Here is a 27,452-nt window from a genome sequence, read left to right as displayed (position 1 = left end):
ACCCGCGTGAAAGAGGACAGCCGGCTGTCCCTATTTATTTTCACAGGTCGAATAGCAGGTGCGTGGCCGCGCGGTAAACGGGCCTGGGGGGAAGGTTGTGAGGCAAAGAGCAGTGGGTGGTGCTGGTTGCAGTTGCTGCTGTCGTGTGTGTAGGCCAGTGCCTGGCCTACCTGCTCCTGTCGCAAGAGTTGTGCTGCTTGGGGCTCTTTGAAACATTAACTACAGTCTCCGAACCGCAGAGAGAGAGCAGCGTTGTAACGGAGGCGCAGGAGACTTTGCTGCTGCTGCTTTCATGCCCACCATGTCCTCCGAATATGCGCTTTTGCTGGAGAATGCTGAGCAGGCGGTGCTGGTGTGTGCGAATGGAGAAAAGTTTTTGACGAAAGAAAGCATGCAAAATCTTCCTGTTCTGGAAAAAGTTAGCGTGGTGGTTGGAAAGTAAGTTTTCGTTGTTAGTTTTTCTTGCTGTCTTTTTAAAAATGATTTTGTAGACAGACGTGTTCAGGGTCGTAAACGCATTGCCCTTTAAGCCATGCATGCCCCGTTAAGTGTTGATTCGTTCCTGTTCCTTTTTCTTTGCATCCTGGGACCTGTAGTTTTGGATTAAATGTTTCCTGTAAAAATCCAGCACTGTGAGTATTTGCCATTTGACAAGGGTTTTAAAGTTCTGTCTTTTTAAATATGTATTAAGTAATAAAATGATATGGGTAACGCCTGTAGTGTCCTGGACACAGGGCCCAGAGACACCTTTTGCTGGGGCACCCAACAGACATATCCAGATGCAGGGATCACCCTGCGTGATCGTGAGCACACAATCGGATCATGGTGTGGGGGCACCCAGACCAACACAGACAGAGTTGCCTGGCCGGGGCTCCAGGAACAATTCATGCAGAGTCTGCTTACACGTCAATGGACAGGGACAGTGTTGCCCAGCAGGGGCACGGTCATTGGAGGTCCCTTCAGGCAGGCCCTCCGATTGTTACGCAGTGCCAGCATTGCGCAACAGAAAGAGCCCCACTGCAGTCATGAGTCAGTTGGTGTTGACTGACGTGCCAGAAACAGCTCAACCCTTTTATTCTGTAAGTCACATAGTCACAGCCATGTGACATTAGCACAAGCCCTAGGAGGGACTTGTTCTCTAAGAGGGGTGGCACACCACAACACAATCTCTCAAAGGTTAATCTGCTGATCCGATTCCCCATTTATAAGTTCCATGTCGAAGGTATAGTGTGTAACTTTGTCCTGCTTCATCAGTATCCTAATTTGCAACACAAACTCTCCCAGTGGCATTGAGCACGTTGAGGTCACAGCTGCAGTGACAGTCAAGTCGCTGCAGTGTTGGAGCTACATTTAGATATGCACCCATCTACCAAAACTATGATGATAATCAGTGGCCATGGCAGGATAAACTAAGAATAAAGCTATGCATGGGTGGAAGTATGGTGCATGGCACTACTTATTCCACCCATATACAATTTGATATCGCACACACATGCTGGGATTGCCAACTGAAAGGACAGGATCTCTGTGTGGGCAGATACCCTCTGCCAGGGACAGCCGCACATCGAGCCTCTGCCTTGGTTCGAGGCATCAAAAGAACACTCATTCAAAGGGAGTAGCCTCACACCTGGGTGCTTTGATTCTGTTGAGCAGGGAAGTGTAGTCGGAGATCTGTACATTTTTGGGAGGATTCTGACATCTTGATTCTCAGTGTCTCCTCCTCTTTCATTTCCCCTCCACTTGCTTTAGCCCAAAGCACTTTGGGTGTGATGTCCGCAGGGTAACATCTACTCATTTCGATAGCACAGATTGGACGCCTAAAGCAAGTTACCTTTAGTCCAATCACGTATAGGCTTTTACCTTTTATAAGAAGGGCTCTCTTATCACTTGAATCATCATTTGGACTCCAATACTGAAAGAAGATTTAGTTGGACCCTGCTGGTCAGCAGTCCTTTCCAGAGTTCTCCATTTGTGAGGTGAATGGGGGTGTTCCAAGGCATGGGGGATCTCTGTCATCCCCAGGGACCATTGGAGGGGACTTCTGCTGCTGGAGCAAGAATGCATCTCTGCCAGCTGCCCTGTTGCCTGGAACCTCACTGTGTTGCAGGACTCCTGAAGCTGTGTGCCAGCCTCCCCTGTGTTTAGGAGCCAGAGAAAGGACTAATCTTGGCCCTGGAGTGGGACTTGCAGTACCTGGAAGCCAGAACAGCAGAGACCCCTGTTATCGTCTGTAAAGACTGGAGGGGGCGGGGGGGTCTGTACTCCTGCTCTCTATATGGTAGAGGAGAGGCACAGAGGACCCCAGTCAAGATTCTCTATTGTTGGTAGCAATGGACGAGCAATCTGGGCCTACCTTCTCGGGAGGCGATGCAGGCTGGTTAAGCCCCCACAAAGGAATGTCCACACACTGTATTAGTTAAAACACAGTCTTTATATAATTAAGGTTCAAGGTTATATACACAATTACAATAACTCACTTTGTGCTCAGTAAATCTACAATGCCAATATATATACAGTTCTAAGTAGTACCACAATTATCAGATTTCATTAAAGTGCATCAACTGTACTCTGGTTAAATGTAACACAAATCACTTAATAAAGGTAACCAACAATAGATATAGGAGGAAAGCAGTTGGTTAGAACAATTGGCAGAATACTGGCCCCGTTACCTAGATACAGTTTGTGTGGAGATCCCCCCCAACCTGTAAAGTAAAGATATATCACAAGCCCAGTCCATATATTGTCCTATATTTCCTTCTATAATGTTTCTGCCACCGCAACGTACCTGGAATGGCACAGTTCGATCACAAGTAGTCGACGGATCCTTCTTGAGCGGCTCCCTTTAAAGCAGGAGCCACTGATCGTCGAGATCCCTCGAAGAAAGTGAACTCTGCGTCGAGGCGGTAGCTTCGGTCCCAGCAGTGCTTGTTGCAGATGATTCGATAACGTCCTGCAAGGCTTGATGTCGCTAGTTCAGGACCGCAAACGAGATTGTGAAGAACTGTGGCCCAGCAAAGGCGTCGAGTCATCCGGCATCTCTGCGGTCTTTGGGTGGCGGGAAACCCACTGGCGAATGCTCCTTGTCGCGTGTTGACGGCCTGGCCTTCTCTGGCGCGTTAAGGCAGTCGGTGGTGCGGACAAGCGCGTCCGTGAATCAAAAGTCTTAGGCAAAGGAGCGTTGCGGCTCCGGCTGTCGGTTGCATGGCGTCAATCAGCCCCCACCTCTGGGCAACATGGCTTGGACGGGCCTCCAGCGGTTATGCAAACCTGCGAACCCTGGTCGACGACAGTAGACGGAATGTCTGGTGCTTATCTTCGTTCTCCTCGGCGGTCCCCGTGTCCGGTCGGCAGCTTTTCGAGGGTCTGACTTCCAGGGAGCTTCGGCAAAGGTTAGCGGTGCTCGATGGACCCTCGGAGCACAGGAAGAGGGCGCCTAACCAGGTCCTCTCTTGGATTAGTCTGGACAGCTTTCGGCGAAGGGAGACAGCAGTCAACCTTCTTCTTCGGGCTCAACTTCGAGATTCAGCTTCAGTTCCATGTTAATTTCTACTCGAGCTTCTGAACGATTTCTAGCACTGAGAGGCCCCCAGATATACTGATCTTTCATTCTGCTGACTCCGGCAACCAATCACTCGGAAGGGCATTCAGCGCATTCAGCAGTCAGCCAATCAGTCATACATAGCATTCAGGCCATACTCATCCCTCTCGGACACTCACAACAAGGAATGGGTATTGGGACAAGTACCCAGCCATTCAACACTACACACTGCATTCATACCAGTTTCGGGCAGGGCTGTCTGTCATTGTGTCAAACACAGAAACCAGACATCCACAACAAGAAGTGCATATTGGTAACCCACTCGATTCACCCAGGTCCCACCCAAAGGGTGTACCCACAACACACAGTCACTGGGAAGGCTCCAGCCAGTCTGGCCTAGGCTTCACAACAACACCATATATGGAACTTCCACCCATCAGCCAGTCAGGGGGAAGGGACGGAGCCAGGGCTTCCCAGGACTTTGGGAAAACAAGGCAACCAGCAAAAGAAAGCAAGAGGCCACAGTGGCCATCTTGTTTCCTATCAGGCATCAACTGATTCCAATGGCAGGGCCTGGGTATCCCAAAATGGAGGATACTCGGAGCACCTGTCAAATTCAGCATGGAGCTGCCACCAGCCCGTACCCTGCTTTGTTGGCCACACACAGGTGTCCAAAAACATACACTAGGGGTACAGGGTTGTACCCCCCCACCCATGGGTGCCATAGGGCTATCCCATGGGTCTGTACACCAAACCAAAAACAGGAAGAGCTGCACTGCCCACATGGACTCCTGGGCAGAAAACAATACAGAACACAAATGAAATAGGACTACAGGACAAGGACAGGGAGGCCCTGTCCCTCCAATGCATTTCCAGCATCACCGTCTCCCCTCGCAGACTGAGGTTAGGTTGCATAATCTCCCATGAGATAGACACCCTCATCCAGACGGTCCACATACGTTTTTGGAAAGGCCACCTGCATTATCATGACTCTTCCCTAATCTATGCTCTGGTGAAGTCTAGCCCTTGCAGGCTAATGGACCACCTGAGCAGTTTCAGGTTCTCACCCTTCATCTGCATAAACCACTTCAGGGGCTTATGATCTGTTTGGACCTTGAAGGTAGTCCCTGTAAGGTAGGGCCTAAAACACATAAGGCTCCAAACTATGCTGAAACATTCCTTTTCAACAGTAGCCCACCTAAGTTCTCTACCCTTGAGTTGTCTACTGATGAATATGATCGGATGTTCCCTCCCTTTTTCATCGAACTGGGACAAGACTGCTCCAATTCCGGTGTCGCAGGCATCCGTCTGGACGATGAAGGGTTTGTTGTAGTCAGGCGCACACAACACAGGTGCCTTACACAGACTTTCTTTCAAGCCACCAAAGGCCCTCTGACAGACTTCAGTCCAATTAACCTTCCTGGGCTGTTTAGGTGAAGTCAGAGTAGTCATTGGTGCAGCTATAGTTCCATAGTCCGCCATGAAATTGCGATAATACCTTGTGAGGCCCAAAAAGGCTCTCACATGGGTGGGAGTCTCCCAGTCATGTACATCCTGTACTTTACTGGGGAGAGGTTGGATTTGACCCCCTCCTACCTCGTGACCAGGATACGTGACTTTCCCCTGAGCTATCTGGCACTTGGTGGCCTTGATAGTGAGGTTAGCCCTTTTCAAGGCCTGCAACACCTTATCCAGATGTGTCAAATGCTCTTCCCAGGTGGAACTGTAGACGGCAATGTCGTCTAGGTAGGCCACACTGAAGGCCCCCAGCCCACTGAGCACATGTTGACCAGTCTCTGGGAGGTGGCAGGGACATTCTTCAACCCAAAAGGCATGACCCTAAACTGGTGTTGAGAACGCCGTCTTTTCCTTGGCATGGTCCGTCAGAGCTATTTGCCAATAGCCCGAGGTAAGGTCACAGGTGCTCACACATTTGGCAGCACCTATGGTGTCCACGAGCTCATCAGCCCAGGGCAATGGGTGTGCGTCAGTCTTGGTAACGGCATTGACTCCTCAGTAGTCCACACAGCACCTCCAATCCTTGGTACCTGCCTGGGAACTTGCCTTGGGGACAAGGACCATGGGACTGGACCAGGACCTGGTTGAGGGTTCAATAACACCCAGATCCGACATCTTGGCGACCTCAGCCTGGATGTGGTTCTTAACGGTATCTGACATACGGTAGCACCTGCTTTTGACAGGCATACTGTCACCAGTGTCCCTTTCGGGCCTACACCATGGTGTAACGCCTGGTGTCAGTGAAAACAGCGAGGCATACTGCCGGAGCAAAGCCCTGCAGGCCCTCTGCTGCTCTGTCGTCAGATCTGGATAGAGATGCACTCCCTCCACTGAGCCATCCTGAGGGTTGCTGTGCAGCAAATCGGGAACGGGCTCTCATCCTCGTCTTGCTCTGAAGCTAGCAAGAGACATGAGACTTCTGCTCGCCTGTGGAAAGACTTGAGCCTGTTAACATGGAATACCTGAGGGGTTTCCTGTCCCGGAGTCCAATCCACTTGCGAGGCTTTAAGGTCATGCCCGTATTTATTTAGTTCCTGGCTGGCCTTGAGATTCGCTGTCGCCTGACCCATCATCTGTGTCATCCTCCGTCTGAGGCCTAACACATAGTCCAGTCAATATATAAATGAGACAGAGCTCAAAACACAGGTTGCAAAACAAGTAGGGTCCACAATAAAACTGGATCCTAATTGTCAATATATACACTTTTAATCAGTACATTTAAAAAAAATATTAAATCACTAAATTATTAGTATTCATAACAATCTATATAAATTATAAAAATCTATCTACATCATCACATAAAACCTATGACTTCGTCAACTACAATCAATGGTGAGTTCACAAAGGATTATGGATACATTCAACACAAGTCTGGCAATGTATCAGTTTCTTATTATTATCAGATAAAACAAATGATCTCCCTCTATATATCCAGGAAGGTTTCTCGACATGTTTCTGTTCTTGGGGAATCACTCGGAAAACATTCATCAGGAGGGTTGTAAAAGTCAGGAAAATCCCAATAAAGCAATCGTGTCCTTCGTAAGGGAAAGGGTGTGCTGTAAGCGTGCAACCTTCCGTGGCGCTCGTGGGGTCTCACAACATTAGTAGATCAGGTTGTGGTTGGCTGGTAATTGGCTCCTAACCTGTAATTGTATGACGACGGGTCCTTTCTGACTCAATGGACAGATAAGGCAACCATCCCGGAACAGTGACGCCACTAGGTAGAGTGCCGCTATATAGGTGGTCGTTGTGCATCAATCAGGGTCTTAATATGCAGAGGGGCACACAGCCACGCATCCAAAATGGGTAAAGAATCGGCTTGGCAAGTGATCCGCATTAATTCAAAACCGACATTTTTCACTGTTCAGGATGAATGTAATGAGTCCGTGTCTAAGATCAGTCCATCGGGCGTATGGCAAAGACGCTAACTGCTGAGTCAAGGCGGGCGGGCTGGTCCCGAACAGTGAAAAATGTCGGTTTTGAATTAATGCGGGTCACTTGCCAAGCCGGTTCTTTATCCATTTTGGATGCATAGCCGTGTGCCCCTCAGCATATTAAGACCCTGATTGATGCATGACGACCACCTATAGCGGCACTCTACCTAGAGGCGTCACTGCTCCGGGGTGGTTGCCTTATCTGTCCATTGAGTCAGCAAGGACCAGTCAACATAGAGTTACAGGTTAGGAGCTACTTACCAGCCAACCACAACCTGATCTACTAAAGTTGTGAGCCCCCACGAGCGCCACGGAAGGTTGCACTCTTGCAGCACACCCTTCCCCTCACGTAGGACACAATTGTTTTATTAGGATTTTCGTGACTTTTAAAACCCTCCTGATGAATGTTCTCTGAGTGATTCCCCAAGAACAGAAACATGTCGAGACACCTTCCTGGATATATACAGGGCGATCATTTGTTTTATCTGACAATAATAAGAAACTGATACATTGCCAGACTTGCATTGATGTATCCATAATCCTTTGCGAACTCACCATTGATTGTAATTGACGAAGTTGTATGTTTTATGTGATGATTTAGATACATTATTGTTATGAATGCTACTAATTGAGTGATTTCATATTTTTTTTAATGTACTGATTAAAAGTGTATATATTGACTCTGTTAGGATCCAGTTTTATTGTGGACCCTACTTGTTGTGCAACCTGTTTTGAGCTCTGTCTCATTTATATATTGACTGCTCTCTCCCCCTCCCGGGTATAGACAGAGTAGACCCTGCCTCCACCTTTGGGTGGTCCATTGTCTACCGGGATTCCTTTTTACTAGTGTCTAACACATAGTCCCCCACCTGCTTGGCGGGACCTGGAGGGGTGGCCTCCAAACCTTCTTTGATCAAGGCAAGGGGCCCCCTCACCGGATGTCCAAACAGTAACTCAAAGGGGCTGAAAGCAATACCCTCTTGAGGTACCACTCTGTAAGTGAACAGCAGGCGATCCCATTTCCTCTTGGGGGCTCTTCCAAAGCACCTAGCATGCCCATGGGAGTTTTATTAAACCTCCCAACCAGACCATTGGTCTGGGGATGTTAAGAGGTGGAGAACTAGTAGGTTACCCCGCACTCTTTCATGTGGTTTTCATGTAACTAGACATGAAGTTGGATCCTCTGTCGGAGACCACCTCCTTGGGGAATCCAACACGGGTGAAAATGCCCAGGAGAGCCCTGTCAACCACCATGGCAGTTACAGTCCGAAGGGGTATAGCCTCAGAGTACCTGGTGGCATAATCAACCTAGCCCAGGATGAACCGATGTCCACCTGAAGTGGGAGGGTCAAGGGGACCGACAATGTCGATGCCCACCCTCTCAAACAGTGTGCAACCACTGGCAACGGCTGTAGTGGGTTAATAACACTGCCTCCAGTCTTGCCAGATGACTGACAAGTGGGACAGGTCCTGCAGTGAGTCTCCACTTCTACTCCCATCCGTGACCAGTAGAAATGGGCAGAGAGCTTCTGCTTGGTCTTCTTGGTACCAAGATGACTAGCTAAGGGCATCTCATGCGCCAACTGCAGCAGGAAGGGCCTGTAAACCTGGGGTACCACCCCGACCTCTTGAGGGCACCAGGTTCAGGCTTAGTGGGCTCACTAACAAGGAGCTCACCCTCCCAATAGATCCAGAATGTCCTATGCACTTCTCCTTGTGCCTGGGACAGGGCCTGTTTCCTCAGACCCTCGAGAGAGTGGCACTCTTTCTGTCCCTTACAGAAATCCGCCCGGTAGGGTCCCTCCTTCAGCCATCAGGCATTGAAGGTCGGGATGATCCTCCGGGTTGAGAACCTCTCCCACAGGAGGGTCTTCTTCCTCTTCTCCCTCAGGAGTTGAGTTTGGATTTTCCACTGGACCCAACCCATCCAGAGCATGGATCCCAATAGGTACTCTAGGAACAACAGGAAGAGGAGCCACCTTCACAGAGGTGGCCTTCATGTTCTTCCGTCTTCTTGCCTTAGGCCTCGCCTTTGGCTCGGGTACCTGACTCACAGCCACACCCTGTGGCATCTGTGACCTAGTGACTGCAGCAGCAGTCAAGGGTAGACCATCCGAGATCAACCCAAACTCTACTAGATCATCACCTAATAGAATGTTAGCAGGGACATTGTCCTGGACCAGGACATGAAGCTTTGCTGTCTTGTCTCCAATCATGTGTAACTAAGGCTACAGCAATAATTTGGGAGGCCCACCAGTTAACCTGGTGGTTCTCAGCAGAGCACCTACATAGTCCTCTGGCTTAAGCAGGGTCCTGTCCACCACTGTTATGCTTGCCCCAGTGTCTCTCAAACCAGTAGAAGGCTGGTAATTCAAAAGGACACTTCTCGAAAACCTACGGGTGTTCTGTGGGATAGTCGCCAGTACTTTTGCATACTGGTCCCAGGCCCCAAGGGACACTAAGGAAATCTCTACAGGAGCACCAAAGGTGATCCTGTAGAGGAGGGGAGGACAGTGGCCTTCGCCTCAGACATGGGGTAAGGGTAGGTCAGGCTGATAGCCTGGAATCCAAGTGCCTTACCTTTACACTTGGGGTCACCCTTCTTGTGATCCAGAGCCCCACAGTCCCAACAAGTGCCAGGAATGCGGGGTACGGTACTGGAACCACTGGGAGCCTGCTTTGCAGCTGGTGGGCCACTACTCTTATTCCCACCCACAGAGGATTTATCCCGACTACATTTTTTGGACTTATGAGAGGAAGGTTTTGGTTTACCTGACTGACTGCTTCTGGGACGTCAGCTTTCTGAGAGGTCCCCTTTTTCTTTGTCCTTGTCCTTCCCACTGGAGTCCTTAGGGGACACCAGGTGGGAGACCCACTTTTCAGCCAACCTAGCCAGCTTAAAGGGATCCAAAATGTTCGGGTCAGCACCATACTGACGCAGTTCTGGTGAACAGGCTTCCAAAAAACGCTCAAAAAACAAAAGGTGAGACAATTCAACAAACGTTTTCACTTTCTAACCATCAATCCACCCCATCATGTTCATGTGCGCAGCACTCACCCAGTCAACCCAAGACACATTCTCTCTTCTTAAAATCCCTGAACCTTTCAAGGTATTGGGTAGGTGTCTTGCCAAACTTGGCAATCAAAGCAGACTTCATGTACTCATTCTGACCCCTTTCTTCCACACTCAGTTTCAGAATACAGTCGTACCAATCTGAGGCACCATGCTTAACAAACACTTAGCCCAGTCTCTCTTATCTACATCATGAATTGCACAAGCCATTTCAAACGCTTCAATCCATTGGGAGGATATCTGAACCCTCCACAAACACACCAACCAAATCTTTCATAAATTTGGTGGCTGGGGACCTGCCACTCTCAACTGGTTTAGCTGAAGTCTCCACTCTAGCTGGATTCTTTGGTGCTCAGTGTCCCTGTCTTTGAGTATCACTTGCTGTGCCAACTCCTTTTTCTTCAACTCAGCTTCTGTTTCAAACTTTTTGTATTGAAAGGCTAACTGTTCCCGTTGTAGCTCCAATTTTTAAAGTTGAATCTTCAGGGCTTCCCCCTGAAGAGCAGTGCTGGGGTTTGGAACAGAGGCAGCAGGAATGGTGGCATTCCCAGAATCAGATTCAGCAACAACCCCAGGGGCAGAGTCCTCATTGGTTGCACCCCCCCTTCAAGAGTTTCACCCTCAGTCTGGTAGTCCACCATGGCAGCTATCAGCTCAGCCCTAGACCTATCCTCAAAGTCTAATTCCCTGGCTTCACAAGCACTCTGGAGAGCCTCTAAGCGCATTCTAGTCAATTTACAATTTGCAATAGACTCCATTGCTTGTATTGCAGTTATCCTGTACACAACTAAACCTCAATCGAACAAAGTGCAGATATTTTATAAGTGACACGCTTATACAATGATTCTTAAAACCATAAGCATCCCACTCTGCCACCAGTGTAAAGACTGGAGGGGGGGTTCTGTACTCCTGCTCCCTATATGGTAGAGGAGAGGCACAGAGAACCCCAGACAAGATTCCCTATTGTTGGTAGCAATGTACGAGCAATCGGGGGGCCTAGCTTCTCGGGGTGATGCAGGCTGGTTCTTAAGTACAGTTTAGTCCACAAGCCCCCACAAAGGAATACCACACACTGTATTAGTTAAAACACAGTCTTTATATAATTAAGGTTCAAGGTTATATACACAATTACAATAACTCTCTTTGTGCTCAGTAAATCCCCAATGGCAAATATATACAGTTTTAAGTGGTACCACAATTATCAGATTTCATTAAAGTGCATCACCTGTACTCTGGTTAAATGTCACACAAGTCACTTAATTAAGGTAACCAACAATAGATATAGGAGGAAAGCAGTTGGTTAGAACAATTGGCAGAATACTGGCCCTGTTACCTAGATACAGTTTGTGTGGAGATCCCCCCAACCTGTAAAGTAAAGATATATCACAAGCTCAGTCCATATATTGTCCTATATTTCCTTCTATAATGTTTCTACCACCGCAACGTACCTGGAATGGCACAGTTCGATCACAAGTCGTCGACGGATCCTTCTTGAGCGGCTCCCTTTAAAGCAGGAGCCACTGATCGTTGAGATCCCTCGAAGAAAGTGAACTCTGCGTCGAGGCGGTAGCTTCGGTCCCAGCGGTGCTTGTTGCAGATGATTCGATAACGTCCTGCAAGGCTTGATGTCGCTAGTTCAGGACCGCAAACGAGATTGTGAAGAACTGTGGCCCAGCAAAGGCGTCGAGTCATCCGGCATCTCTACGGTCTTTGGGTGGCGGGAAACCCACTGGCGAATGCTCCTTGTCGCGTGTTGACGGCCTGGCCTTCTCTGGCGCGTTAAGGCAGTCGGTGGTGCGGACAAGCGCGTCCGTGAATCAAAAGTCTTAGGCAAAGGAGCGTTGCGGCTCCGGCTGTCGGTTGCATGGTGTCAATCAGCCCCCACTTCTGGGCAACATGGCTTGGACGGGCCTCCAGCGGTTATGCAAACCTGCGAACCCTGGTCGACGACAGTAGACGGAATGTCCGGTGCTTATCTTCGTTCTCGTCGGCGGTCCCCGTGTCCGGTCGGCAGCTTTTCGAGGGTCTGACTTCCAGGGAGCTTCGGCAAAGGTTAGCGGTGCTCGATGGACCCTCGGAGCACAGGAAGAGGGCGCCTAACCAGGTCCTCTCTTGGATTAGTCTGGACGGCTTTCGGTGAAGGGAGACAGCAGTCAACCTTCTTCTTCGGGCTCAACTTCGAGATTCAGCTTCAGTTCCATGTTAATTTCTACTCGAGCTTCTGAACGATTTCTAGCACTGAGAGGCCCCCAGATATACTGATCTTTCATTCTGCTGACTCCGGCAACCAATCACTCAGAAGGGCATTCAGCGCATTCAGCAGTCAGCCAATCAGTCATACATAGCATTCAGGCCATACTCATCCCTCTCGGACACTCACAACAAGGAATGGGTATTGGGACAAGTACCCAGCCATTCAACACTACACACTGCATTCATACCAGTTTCGGGCAGGGCTGTCTGTCATTGTGTCAAACACAGAAACCAGACATCCACAACAAGAAGTGCATATTGGTAACCCACTCGATTCACCCAGGTCCCACCCAAAGGGTGTACCCACAACACACAGTCACTGGGAAGGCTCCAGCCAGTCTGGCCTAGGCTTCACAACAACACCATATATGGAACTTCCACCCATCAGCCAGTCAGGGGGAAGGGACGGAGCCAGGGCTTCCCAGGACTTTGGGAAAACAAGGCAACCAGCAAAAGAAAGCAAGAGGCCACAGTGGCCATCTTGTTTTCTTATCAGGCATCAACTGATTCCAATGGTAGGGCCTGGGTATCCCAAAATGGAGGATACTCGGAGCACCTGTCAAATTCAGCATGGAGCTGCCACCAGCCCATACCCTGCTTTGTTGGCCACACACCGGTGTCCAAAAACATACACTAGGGGTACAGGGTTGTACCCCCCCACCCATGGGTGCCTTAGGGGTATCCCATGGGTCTGTACACCAAACCAAAAACAGGAAGAGCTGCACTGCCCACATGGACTCCTGGGCAGAAAACAATACAGAACACAAATGAAATAGGACTACAGGACAAGGACAGGGAAGCCCTGTCCCTCCAATGCATTTCCAGCATCACCGTCTCCCCTCGCAGACTGAGGTTAGGTTGCATAATCTCCCATGAGATAGACACCCTCATCCAGACGGTCCACATACGTTTTGGAAAGGCCACCTGCATTATCATGACTCGTCCCAAATCTATGCTCTATGGTAAAGTCTAGCCCTTGCAGGCTAATGGACCACCTGAGCAGTTTCAGGTTCTCACCCTTCATCTGCATAAACCACTTCAGGGGCTTTATGATCTGTTTGGACCTTGAAGGTAGACCCTGTAAGGTAGGGCCGAAAACACATAAGGCTCCAAACTATGCTGAAACATTCCTTTTCAACAGCCCACCTAAGTTCTCTACCCTTGAGTTGTCTACTGATGAATATGATCGGATGTTCCCTCCCTTTTTCATCGAACTGGGACAAGACGGCTCCAATTCCGGTGTCGCAGGCATCCGTCTGGACGATGAAGGGTTTGTTGTAGTCAGGCGCACACAACACAGGTGCCTTACACAGACTTTCTTTCAAGCCACCAAAGGCCCTCTGACAGACTTCAGTCCAATTAACCTTCCTGGGCTGTTTAGGTGAAGTCGGAGCAGTCATTGGTGCAGCTACAGTTCCATAGTCCGCCATGAAATTGCGATAATACCTTGTGAGGCCCAAAAAGGCTCTCACATGGGTGGGAGTCTCCCAGTCATGTACATCCTGTACTTTACTGGGGAGAGGTTGGATTTGACCCCCTCCTACCTCGTGACCAGGATACGTGACTTTCCCCTGAGCTATCTGGCACTTGGTGGCCTTGATAGTGAGGTTAGCCCTTTTCAAGGCCTGCAACACCTTATCCAGATGTGTCAAATGCTCTTCCCAGGTGGAACTGTAGATGGCAATGTCGTCTAGGTAGGCCACACAGAAGGCCCCCAGCCCACTGAGCACATGATTGACCAGTCTCTGGGAGGTGGCAGGGACATTCTTCAACCCAAAAGGCATGACCCTAAACTGGTGTTGAGAACGCCGTCTTTTCCTTGGCATGGTCCGTCAGAGCTATTTGCCAATAGCCCGAGGTAAGGTCACAGGTGCTCACACATTTGGCAGCACCTATGGAGTCCACGAGCTCATCAGCCCTGGGCAATGGGTGCGCGTCAGTCTTGGTAACGGCATTGACTCCTCAGTAGTCCACACAGCACCTCCAATCCTTGTTACCTGCCTGGGAACTTGCCTTGGGGACAAGGACCACGGGACTGGACCAGGACCTGGTTGAGGGTTCAATAACACCCAGATCCGACATCTTGGCGACCTCAGCCTGGATGTGGTTCTTAACGGTATCTGACATACGGTAGCACCTGCTTTTGACAGGCATACTGTCACCAGTGTCCCTTTCGGGCCTACACCATGGTGTAACGCCTGGTGTCAGTGAAAACAGCGAGGCATACTGCCGGAGCAAAGCCCTGCAGGCCCTCTGCTGCTCTGTCGTCAGATCTGGATAGAGATGCACTCCCTCCACTGAGCCATCCTGAGGGTTGCTGTGCAGCAAATCGGGAACGGGCTCTCATCCTCGTCTTGCTCTGAAGCTAGCAAGAGACATGAGACTTCTGCTCGCCTGTGGAAAGACTTGAGCCTGTTAACATGGAATACCTGAGGGGTTTCCTGTCCGGGGTCCAATCCACTTGCGAGGCTTTAAGGTCATGCCCGTATTTATTTAGTTCCTGGCTGGCCTTGAGATTCGCTGTCGCCTGACCCATCATCTGTGTCATCCTCCGTCTGAGGCCTAACACATAGTCCAGTCAATATATAAATGAGACAGAGCTCAAAACACAGGTTGCACAACAAGTAGGGTCCACAATAAAACTGGATCCTAATTGTCAATATATACACTTTTAATCAGTACATTTAAAAAAAATATTAAATCACCCAATTATTAGTATTCATAACAATCTATATAAATTATAAAAATCTTATCTACATCATCACATAAAACCTATGACTTTGTCAACTACAATCAATGGTGAGTTCACAAAGGATTATGGATACATTCAACACAAGTCTGGCAATGTATCAGTTTCTTATTATTATCAGATAAAACAAATGATCTCCTTCTATATATCCAGGAAGGTTTCTCGACATGTTTCTGTTTTTGGGGAATCACTCGGAAAACATTCATCAGGAGGGTTGTAAAAGTCAGGAAAATCCCAATAAAGCAATCGTGTCCTTCGTAAGGGAAAGGGTGTGCTGTAAGCGTGCAACCTTCCGTGGCGCTCGTGGGGTCTCACAACATTAGTAGATCAGGTTGTGGTTGGCTGGTAATTGGCTCCTAACCTGTAATTGTATGACGACAGGTCCTTTCTGACTCAATGGACAGATAAGGCAACGATCCCGGAACAGTGACGCCACTAGGTAGAGTGCCGCTATATAGGTGGTCGTCGTGCATCAATCAGTGTCTTAATATGCAGAGGGGCACACAGCCACGCATCCAAAATGGGTAAAGAATCGGCTTGGCAAGTGATCCGCATTAATTCAAAACCGACATTTTTCACTGTTCAGGATGAATGTAATGAGTCCGTGTCTAAGATCAGTCCATCGGGCGTATGGCAAAGACGCTAACTGCTGAGTCAAGGCGGGCGGGCTGGTCCCAAACAGTGAAAAATGTCGGTTTTGAATTAATGCGGATCACTTGCCAAGCCGGTTCTTTATCCATTTTGGATGCATGGCCGTGTGCACCTCAGCATATTAAGACCCTGATTGATGCATGACGACCACCTATAGCGGCACTCTACCTAGAGGCGTCACTGCTCCGGGGTGGTTGCCTTATCTGTCCATTGAGTCAGCAAGGACCAGTCAACATAGAGTTACAGGTTAGGAGCTACTTACCAGCCAACCACAACCTGATCTACTAAAGTTGTGAGCCCCCACGAGCGCCACGGAAGGTTGCACTCTTACAGCACACCCTTCCCCTCACGTAGGACACAATTGTTTTATTAGGATTTTCGTGACTTTTAAAACCTTCCTGATGAATGTTCTCTGAGTGATTCCCCAAGAACAGAAACATGTCGAGACACCTTCCTGGATATATACAGGGCGATCATTTGTTTTATCTGACAATAATAAGAAACTGATACATTGCCAGACTTGCATTGATGTATCCATAATCCTTTGCGAACTCACCATTGATTGTAATTAACGAAGTTGTATGTTTTATGTGATGATTTAGATACATTATTGTTATGAATGCTACTAATTGAGTGATTTCATATTTTTTTTAATGTACTGATTAAAAGTGTATATATTGACTCTGTTAGGATCCAGTTTTATTGTGGACCCTACTTGTTGTGCAACCTGTGTTTTGAGCTCTGTCTCATTTATATATTGACTGCTCTCTCCCCCTCCCGGGTATAGACAGAGTAGACACTGCCTCCACCTTTGGGTGGTCCATTGTCTACCGGGATTCCTTTTCACTAGTGTCTAACACATAGTCCCCCACCTGCTTGGCGGGACCTGGAGGGGTGGCCTCCAAACCTTCTTTGATCAAGGCAAGGGGCCCCCTCACCGGATGTCCAAACAGTAACTCAAAGGGGCTGAAAGCAATACCCTCTTGAGGTACCACTCTGTAAGTGAACAGCAGGAGATCCCATTTCCTCCTTGGGGGCTCTTCCAAAGCACCTAGCATGCCCATGGGAGTTTTATTAAACCTCCCAACCAGACCATTGGTCTGGGGATGTTAAGAGGTGGAGAACTAATAGGTTACCCCGCACTCTTTCATGTGGTTTTCATGTAACTAGACATGAAGTTGGATCCTCTGTCGGAGACCACCTCCTTGGGGAATCCAACACGGGTGAAAATGCCCAGGAGGGCCCTGTCAACCACCATGGCAGTTACAGTCCGAAGGGGTATAGCCTCAGAGTACCTGGTGGCATGATCAACCAAGCCCAGGATGAACCGATGTCCACCTGAAGTGGGAGGGTCAAGGGGACCGACAATGTCGATGCCCACCCTCTCAAACAGTGTGCAACCACTGGCAAAGGCTGTAGTGGGTTAATAACACTGCCTCCAGTCTTGCCAGATGACTGACAAGTGGGGCAGGTCCTGCAGTGAGTCTCCACTTCTACTCCCATCCGTGACCAGTAGAAATGGGCAGAGAGCTTCTGCTTGGTCTTCTTGGTACCAAGATGACTAGCTAAGGGCATCTCATGCGCCAACTGCAGCAGGAAGGGCCTGTAAACCTGGGGTACCACCACGACCTCTTGAGGGCACCAGGTTCAGGCTTAGTGGGCTCACTAACAAGGAGCTCACCCTCCCAATAGATCCAGAATGTCCTATGCACTTCTCCTTGTGCCTGGGACAGGGCCTGTTTCCTCAGACCCTCGAGAGAGTGGCACTCTTTCTGTCCCTTACAGAAATCCGCCCGGTAGGGCCCTCCTTCAGCCATCAGGCATTGAAGGTCGGGATGATCCTCCGGGTGGAGAACCTCTCCCACAGGAGGGTCTTCTTCCTCTTCTCCCTCAGGAGTTGAGTTTGGATTTTCCACTGGACCCAACCCGTCCAGAGCATCGATCCCAATAGGTACTCTAGGAACAACAGGAAGAGGAGCCACCTTCACAGAGGTGGCCTTCATGTTCTTCCGTCTTCTTGCCTTAGGCCTCGCCTTTGGCTCGGGTACCTGACTCACAGCCACACCCTGTGTCACCTGTGACCTAGTGACTGCAGCAGCAGTCAAGGGTAGACCATCCGAGATCAACCCAAACTCTACTAGATCATTACCTAATAGAATGTTAGCAGGGACATTGTCCTGGACCAGGACAGGAAGCTTTGCTGTCTTGTCTCCAATCATGTGTAACTAAGGCTACAGCAATAATTTGGGAGGCCCACCAGTTAACCTGGTGGTTCTCAGCAGAGCACCTACATAGTCCTCTGGCTTGAGCAGGGTCCTGTCCACCACTGTTATGCTTGCCCCAGTGTCTCTCAAACCAGTAGAAGGCTGGTAATTCAAAAGGACACTTCTCGAAAACCTACGGGTGTTCTGTGGGATAGTCGCCAGTACTTTTGCGTACTGGTCCCAGGCCCCAAGGGACACTAAGGAAATCTCTACAGGAGCACCAAAGGTGATCCTGTAGAGGAGGGGAGGACAGTGGCCTTCGCCTCAGACATGGGGTAAGGGTAGGTCAGGCTGACAGCCTGGAATCCAAGGCCTTACCTTTACACTTGGGGTCACCCTTCTTGTGATCCAGAGCCCCACAGTCCCAACAAGTGCCAGGAATGCGGGGTACGGTACTGGAACCACTGGGAGCCTGCTTTGCAGCTGGTGGACCACTACTCTTATTCCCACCCACAGAGGATTTATCCCGACTACATTTTTGGGACTTATGAGAGGACGGTTTTGGTTTACCTGACTGACTGCTTCTGGGACGCCAGCTTTCTGAGAGGTCCCCTTTTTCTTTGTCCTTGTCCTTCCCACTGGAGTCCTTAGGGGACACCAGGTGGGAGACCCGCTTGTCAGCCAACCTAGCCAGCTTAAAGGGATCCAAAATGTTCGGGTCAGCACCATACTGACGTAGTTCTGGTGAACAGGCTTTCAAAAAACAAAAGGTGAGACAATTCAACAAACGTTTTAACTTTCTAACCATCAATCCACCCCATCATGTTCATGTGCGCAGCACTCACCCAGTCAACCCAAGACACATTCTCTCTTCTTAAAATCCCTGAACCTTTCAAGGTATTGGGTAGGTGTCTTGCCAAACTTGGCAATCAAAGCAGACTTCATGTACTCATTCTGACCCCTTTCTTCCACACTCAGTTTCAGAATACAGTTGTACCAGTCTGAGGCTCCCTGTTTAACAAACACTTAGCCCAGTCTCTCTTATCTACATCATGAATTGCACAAGCCATTTCAAACGCTTCAATCCATTGGGAGGATATCTGAACCCTCCACAAACACACCAACCAAATCTTTCATAAATTTGGTGGCTGGGGACCTGCCACTCTCAACTGGTTTAGCTGAAGTCTCCACTCTAGCTGGATTCTTTGGTGCTCAGTGTCCCTGTCTTTGAGTATCACTTGCTGTGCCAGCTCCTTTTTCTTCAACTCAGCTTCTGTTTCAAACTTTTTGTATTGAAAGGCTAACTGTTCCCGTTGTAGCTCCAATTTTTAAAGTTGAATCTTCAGGGCTTCCCCCTGAAGAGCAGTGCTGAGGTTTGGAACAGAGGCAGCAGGAATGGTGGCATTCCCAGAATCAGATTCAGCAACAACCCCAGGGGCAGAGTCCTCATTGGTTGCACCCCCCCTTCAAGAGTTTCACCCTCAGTCTGGTAGTCCACCATGGCAGCTATCAGCTCAGCCCTAGACCTATCCTCAAAGTCTAATTCCCTGGCTTCACAAGCACTCTGGAGAGCCTCTAAGCGCATTCTAGTCAATTTACAATTTGCAATAGACTCCATTGCTTGTATTGCAGTTATCTTGTACACAACTAAACCTCAATCGAACAAAGTGCAGATATTTTATAAGTGACATGCTTATACACTGATTCTTAAAACCATAAGCATCCCACTCTGCCACCAGTGTAAAGACTGGAGGGGGGGGTTCTGTACTCCTGCTCCCTATATGGTAGAGGAGAGGCACAGAGAACCCCAGACAAGATTCCCTATTGTTGGTAGCAATGTACGAGCAATCGGGGGCCTAGCTTCTCGGGGTGATGCAGGCTGGTTCTTAAGTACGGTTTAGTCCACAAGCCCCCACAAAGGAATACCACACACTGTATTAGTTAAAACACAGTCTTTATATAATTAAGGTTCAAGGTTATATACACAATTACAATAACTCTCTTTGTGCTCAGTAAATCCCCAATGGCAAATATATACAGTTCTAAGTGGTACCACAATTATCAGATTTCATTAAAGTGCATCACCTGTACTCTGGTTAAATGTCACACAAGTCACTTAATGAAGGTAACCAACAATAGATATAGGAGGAAAGCAGTTGGTTAGAACAATTGGCAGAATACTGGCCCTGTTACCTAGATGCAGTTCTGTCTAGAGATTCCCCCCCCCCAACCTGGGCAACCTGTAAAGTAAAGATATATCACAAGCCCAGTCCATATATCGTCCTATAAGTCTTATTTCCTTCTATAATGTTTCTACCACCCCAATGTACCTGGAATAGCAGAGTTCGACGAAGAGTCATCGACGGATCCTTCTTGAGCGGCTCCATTTAAAGCAGGACCCACAGATCGTCGAGATCCCTCGAAGAAAGTGAACTCTGCGTCGAGGCGGCAGCTTCGGTCCAAGGGGTGCTCGTCGACGATGATTCAAAGACGTCCTGCAAGGAAGAGGCGTGCGGGGCATCTCGATGTCGATAGTTCAGGACCGCAAAAGAGATTGTGAGGAACTGTGGCCCAGCAAGGGCGTCGAGGAGTCCGGTGTGTCTACGGTCTTTGGGTGGCGGGAAATCCACCAGCGGATGCTCCTCGGCGTGTCGATGGCCTGGCCTTCTCTGGCGGGGGATAAGGCAGGCGGCGGTGCGGACGAGCATGTCTGTGAATCAAAAGTCTTTGGTAAAGGAGTGTTGCGGCTCCAGTCGTCGGTGGCACAGCGTCAAGCGGTCCCCTCTTCTGGGCAACATGGCTTCGACGGGCCTCCAGCGGTTATGCAAACCTGCGAACCCTGTTTGACGACGGTGGACAGAATGTCCGGAGTTTATCTTTGTTCTCCTCTGCGGTCCCCATCTCCGGTCGAGGGTCTGACTTCCAGAGAGCTTCGGCGAAGGTTAGTGGTACTCGATGGTCCCTCGGAGCCAGGAAGAGGGCGCCTAACCAGGTCCTCTCTTGGATCAGTCTTGACGGCTTTCGGACTTCGTCGAAGGGAGACAAGTCAACCTTCTTCTTCAGGCTCGGCTTTGAGATTCAGCTTCAGTTTCAATGTTAGAAATCGTTCAGAAGCTGAAGTTGAAACGGTGAGAGGCCCCCAGATATACTAGTTGATCTCTCATTCATTCTGCTGGGTCACACTCAGGCAACCAATCACTCAGAAGGTCATTCAGCAGTTAGTCAGCCAATCAGGCATAAAGTGCATTCAGGCCATGCTCCTCCCTCCCAGATGCTCACAACAAGGAATGTGTATTGGGAAAAGTACGCAGCCATTCAACACTACACACTGCATTCATACCAGTTTCGGGCAGGGCTGTCTCAGTCATTGTGTCAAACACCAGAAACCAGACATCCACAACAAGAATTGCATATTGGTCACACACTCCATTCACCCAGGCCCCACCCACAGGGTGTACCCACAACATACAATCAGTGGAAAGGCTCCAGCCAGTCTGGCATGGACTTCACAACAGCATCATATATGGAACTTCCACTCATCAGCCAGTCAGGGGGAAGGGACAGAGCCAGTGCTTCCCAGGACTTTGGGAAAACAAGGTAACATGCAATGGAAAGCAAGAGGCCACATGGGCCATCTTGTTTCCTATCCGGAATCAACTGATTCCAATGGCAGGGCCTGGGTATCCCAAAATGGAGGATACTCGGAGCACCTGTCAAATTCAGCCCGGAGCTGCCACCTGCCCATACCCTGCTCTGTGGGCCACACACAGGTACCCAAAAACATACACTAGGGGCACAGGGTTGTACCCTCACCCATGGGTGCCATAAGGGTATCCCATGGGTCTGTACACCAAACCAAAAATAGAAATAGCTGCACTGCCAGGAGTCCCACATGGACACCTGGGCAGACAACAATACAGAACACAAATGAAAAAATAACTACAGGACAAGGACAGGGAGGCCCTGTCCCTCCAATGCATTTCCAGCATCACATCGTCGAGCTATGATTCGAGCATGTTTGACACTGAGTGAACTCTCGGGATCCTTCGATGCTGCCTTTGGTATTGATTGTTCTTTGAACCTCTGTTGCCTGTTCAACTCCAACTATGTTTTCCATTGCATCACGCCCACTGAAGCGCATTGTTACCTCGGCTCGAACCAACAAAGCATCTCTGTTTTGCATTGCTCGAGTCTCCATCGAAGCACCAGCCTCAACATCACCGCTCTTGTCGATCAGCCCGACCCTGTTGCCTCCTGAACCGCTGCCTCCAATCCCCACATAGAATCCACTTGCCTGCACATCTCTGCCCAAGCTCGACTGCCATTGATCCTTGAACCATGAACTGAAACTTGTGACAGCCTGATCCGCACAGCTCGAGTAAACAATATGAGACCGCTGCTGCCCTCCGTTAGACCTGACTCCAGCTTGCAGCTGGACCACCGTGACTGTTGCATCTTTGAACCTGGAGAGAACCTGTGATCGACACTGAGAAGCCTGGTCCAGACTCTGTCAAACCACCTTGATCATTGCAAAGGTATTAGTGACTGGTATCTGCCCCCTGGTCCATCTTTGGGCCCTACAGACTGGAAAGGTCATTTTAATCCCTTTTGCAACATCAAGAATGAGTGCTGTATCTATTGTATCTTTGCATATTCTGCGCCTTTTCTACAAGTTGGTTTTTATTGTACATGGTATGTTTGATTAAAGCATATAGTTTTATAGAAACTTGATTGGACATTCCTTTATTTTGGACTGTTATAATTTGCTGGTTGGGTTGCTAATGAACCACATTTTCAGCTCTCTTGAGAGTATAGCCATCCCTCAGCCCACTTTACCACAAAGGGTGAAGCAGGTATATCTCTTGGTTCAGTGTATTGGCTCCTGGTTTGTGGAAGTGTGAGGGCTGAGTGGGTGCGTTAGCCTCTTCTACTCCTTGTATTCCTGCAGGGCAAGAGTCAAATTTGTCACATTGGTAGCAGCGGTTGGGATTTGGAACAGACTGTGGATACAGCCTAGTCAGCCAAAATAAGAATGTACATTTGATGTTGGTTTCACTGCCAAGGCATATTTAAATAGACATGAGCTTTGCAGCTACCTTGTCAGTAGGTGAACTACGGGAGCCCTGTCATTTGGGTGCTCTCCTGCAGCAACAATGTTAAGAAAGCTGAACTGTTAAAAGCCTCCAGGCTTTTGTGGAACAAGAGGTGTTGAGGATTCCCAGGACCAGTAGCAATACTGAGCTTCCACTCAAGTTCCCGTTTTTTCACTAAAAACACAGAGACTGTAGAGCTCCTAAACGAATCAATGGGACTTGGACAATATGAATAAACCCTTAAAATGTCTATTTTAACGCCTTTTGTTGACCGTTGCTCAATTCGTGAAGTCATTAACGTAGTTAATATTACCCCTTTGGCGAAGAAGGCCGGCTTGGATCCTAAGGACGCAAATAACCTCAGGCCTATCACCAATTCCAATTTTTTTATTGAACATTTTGGGCAAGGTTGCCACTAACCAACTACAGGCTCACTTTGAATCTTCCTCAGTTTTTCATTGCAAACAATCCGGTTTTAGATCCGGTCATAGCACAGAGACCGCTCTGATAGATCTACAAACTAGATCTACAAACTAACATGCTTGAGATGGTGGACCAGGGGGAAAATAGGTCTCCTGGTCCTCCTTGATTTATCTGCAGCTTTTGATCTGCTGGATCACTACTGCTTGATCTCCACTCTTATCTGATCTGGGGAACTGCGCCCCCCAATCTAACAGTTGGATCAAATCTTTTCTCTCCGATAGAAAATCTTCTGTATGTTGGGGAGAATGCCTCTTCCAAACTAGCTCCCATTGCCTATGGTGTTCCACAGGGTGCTTGCATCTCACCCGTGCTTTTCAAGCTATATGTTAGACCCTGCTGCATCCTACTCGAGTCCCTAGAGATCTTTTACAAACTATGCAGATGACGGCCAACTGAAACACTTGAGTATGTAGCTCTCTGGCCAGCCTCTCTTGGCCCTCTTCCTGCTCTCACCTGTAAGGCTAAAAACCTCGGGGGTAATCTTCGACTCTACTCTCTCCTCTCCTCACATCTCTGACGTCTCTAAGAAGTCACACTACCAGCTGCACCTCCTGAGAGGCATTCTTCCTTTCCTCTCCTTCCCCCAGAAGCTCACTGTCTCCAGAGCTCTGGTTCTTGCTAGGCTGGACTATTGCAACAGCCTCTTTCTAAATCTGCCTGCCTCTACTCTGCGCCCTCTGCAACTTATCCAGAACAGGACTGCAAGACTTGTCCTTGGCCTCAAGCACAGGGATCGTATCTCTCCAGGACTGAAATCTCTGCAAAGGCTCCCAGTGGCTGCAAGGATTAAGTTCAAAACCCTCTGCATCGTCCACAAGGCCTTCTGGGGCTTGGGACCTCAATACCTTCAGCTCTCTTCCTAAATACCTTCCTTCTCAAGCTCTTTGCTCATCCGCCTCCAACTCCCTCAGGGTCAGTCGCTTATCCAAGCAACGAGTTGGTGGTAGATCTCTTTCTTCGGCTGGTGCCTCCCTCTGGAACAGCCTCCCGGCCTCCCTTAAACTTGAGGAGAACCATCTCCGGTTCCGGAAGCACCTCAAAACCTTTCTCTTTGCTTCTGCTTTTTCTCCTCCTCTCCTCTGCTGACCCCCTAACTGGAACTAGAACTGCACTCACTACCTTGACACGCTCTGATCTCGGCACCACCTGGCAACCCCCGCACTTGGGGACTGTTTCTGTATCCCTACAGTCCCACTCCCAGCCCTTGACACCGGTTGTCTGCACTTATCCATGCACTTGCCATATGCTGGCTGCTACTTATTGTTATTATCTTTGCCATGTACTGGACTGTCCATGCCCCTGTCCCACGCAGTTGCGCGATCTGAATGATACCTGGCGTAGTAGGATCATTGTCCGTCCTCCCTTAGTTCCCCTCCCTTGCCTCGTCGTGCCTTGAAACACTTGTGTATAGGCGCGTTATAAATGTCATATATCATATATGAGCACGATATGAATAAAATATCAATTCAGTTCAATCTTGAAAATCAGTGCAGATCATAGCATCGATTCATTAAATCTGAATACAATGTATTGGGGTCATAGAGCGTTGGATGACAGCGAATCGGCTTTGCCTGAACGGAGCAAAAACCAAACTCTTGCTTTTTGGCAGCTCCCTGGCAAGATCTCAACTAGGGAATGAATACACATGTTTCAGAATAAAGGACTGTTCCATTCCAGTAGTGGGTAAAGTAAAGACCTTAGGGTTATTCTTTGATTCCTCCCTCAGTGCGGGGATTCAGACAAACTATGTATCTAAGAATTGCAACAACTACCTTTAAACTTCTGAGGAACATTAAGCATTTTATTTCTGAAACTAATTGTGCTTCAATTGCTTGAGCTATTGTTTTCTCGCACCTCGACTACAGCAACGATTTACTGGTGGGGGCTGGTAAAAAATACAAGAAACAACTGTAGATTCTCTGGAATTACCCTGTGCACGTGGTTAAAGGTATACCTAGACGCGAGCACGTCTCATCTGGTGGACAATCGCTACACTGGCTTCACATCTCAGCCCAGATCCATTTCAAGATAGCTTCCTTGGTACACAAATGCCTGTTGGGTAGGGCACCGGCATACCTTAGAATGCGTATCTCATTTTATGAACCTACTTGTGCCATCCGTTCTGCCAATCTTGGACTAATTAAGACCACTAAGTATAAAAGCACCTGGGGCCTAGGAAGCACCTTTCCGGTACTGGCTGCACAGGTTTGGAACTCACTGCCAAGTATCCTAAGCCATAAACGCCTAGCCTTAAAAACCAGATTGTTCAACTAGCTGAAAACAAGTCCTTTTTTTAGGATTCTGGTTCCCTGTCACTATCCTTGTGGTCTTTTTCTACCTAGGCCTCTGCTGAATTTTTCCTGTCAGATATGTATGTAGCCTCGCAGGTCAATGGCGCATTATAAGTAAATAAATAAAAAATGTACGAATCCATTCTTTATTTCAGGACTTTGACATTCCCATAAAAGATGCAATAAAACTTTACACCGTAAAAAGAAAACGATAATTAAGTGGGCATTATGGACTATTATGAGCATAGAAGCCAGACTTAATGCCCCAATCAAAGTGACGGTGCACAAGAAGGGCAAAAAAACGTTTTCTGAATGCTCTGATTTCTTACTGGTAACTTTAATTACTCCTAGTCCTACTCTTCGATGTCCCAGTAGTAATACGTGAGATGCCCCACCTCCCACCAGGAACCCCTTTTTAAAATGTCCATTCTCCTTTTTGGTCCTGTCTCCCGCTCACTGTGCATAACCGCCCACCTCCCCTGAATTCCAGTTAATACCGACTACCCTGCAAGGCCAATTCATCAGCAGGGGAGACGAGAAAGCCATACTGGGACGATGAAGAGTAGGACTAGGAGTATGAAGATTACCGGTAAGTAATCTGAGTATTACTTCCACATCCCCCTTCCTTGTCCCACTACTAATACTTGAGGAATGCCAACTCTGTAGAGAGACTGGGCCCAGAACAAAACCTCAGACCAGGTGTAGATATGCAACCCGACCAACACACATTTTTCTAAGCACACAGCTCAAAGTCCTGTGTCCTCAACTCATTGGTCACAGAAGTGTAACACTCAAATGCCCAGTACCAAAAGCTCCCGCCTCCTGACAGTGGAGAGTACGACGATGGTGCCTAATGAATGTGCTTGGGTCAGACCAGCAAATATCCTGGATAGCAACACCTTCTCCCTCTGTCTTGAACACCAGCCGGGAGGGGAACCCTCCCACCAGTAGGCCAGGGAGATTGTGTCGCCTAGCCCCCGACTGATTGTGGGCACAGTAGCCTTCTTCCCCAGAGACGGACCCCCAAAGGTGAAAAACAGGCTTGGGGAGGAACGAAAGACCCTGCTTCCTTCCAGATACACAAGGACAGCCTTTCTGTCATCCAGAAATGCCCTGTGCTCCTCCTCTGGGGAGGAGTGGGCAGGGAAGAAGGAAGGAAGGACCATCTCCTGGGAAATGTGACATTTAGACACTACCTTGGGGAGAAGAAAGGGATGACACCGGAGGGACAGGGCATCAGGGGAGACCATTAGGTATGGAGCCCCACAGGAGAGGGCACCGACATCCCCTGGCCGCCAAGGTGATGGCTACCAAGTAGACAGTCTTAAGCCTCAAGAACCAGCATGCCATCCATAATCCAGAGAGGACTGTGCGAACCACAGAACCTAGACTAGCCACAACACAACCTCTGCAGAAGACCGGCCATCTAGGCAGGCAAGGAAAATGCTCACTGCCATGGAGGCCGGAAGAGACAGCCCCTAGCAAAGGGCGGAGAAGGCACAGCAAACAGCCCAAGGAGTAGACCAGATCCAGGGGCAGCCCCATCACAGGGAAATGGCAGCAACGCATAAAGGAAGGCACTGCGCCACTGCCCTGGACCATGAAAGCCGAGATACTCAGTCCCGCACCTGGGGCAGCACTGCACAACCACTCTGGCAAGGCATG

The 27,452-nt window shown here is 48.9% G+C and overlaps 1 protein-coding gene across 1 annotated transcript in view; it reads left to right on the top strand.

The window, feature by feature from the left end:
- The first annotated feature begins 191 nt into the window (after nt 1-191).
- LOC138491429 (probable imidazolonepropionase) overlaps nt 192-27,452 on the top strand; it is a 182,859-nt gene continuing 155,598 nt past the window's right edge. Inside the window, exon 1 of the mRNA XM_069617948.1 lies at nt 192-438. Coding sequence (XP_069474049.1) covers nt 293-438 — 146 coding nt within the window. The 5' untranslated portion in view covers nt 192-292. The remainder of the gene's footprint in view (nt 439-27,452) is intronic.

The sequence above is a fragment of the Ambystoma mexicanum genome, chromosome 10 (genome assembly GCF_040938575.1).
Source record: "Ambystoma mexicanum isolate Mex_15411 chromosome 10, UKY_AmexF1_1, whole genome shotgun sequence".
Lineage (NCBI taxonomy): Eukaryota > Metazoa > Chordata > Amphibia > Caudata > Ambystomatidae > Ambystoma > Ambystoma mexicanum.
Note: the sequence above shows the minus strand (reverse complement) of the source record. Positions and strands in the feature narration are given on the sequence as shown.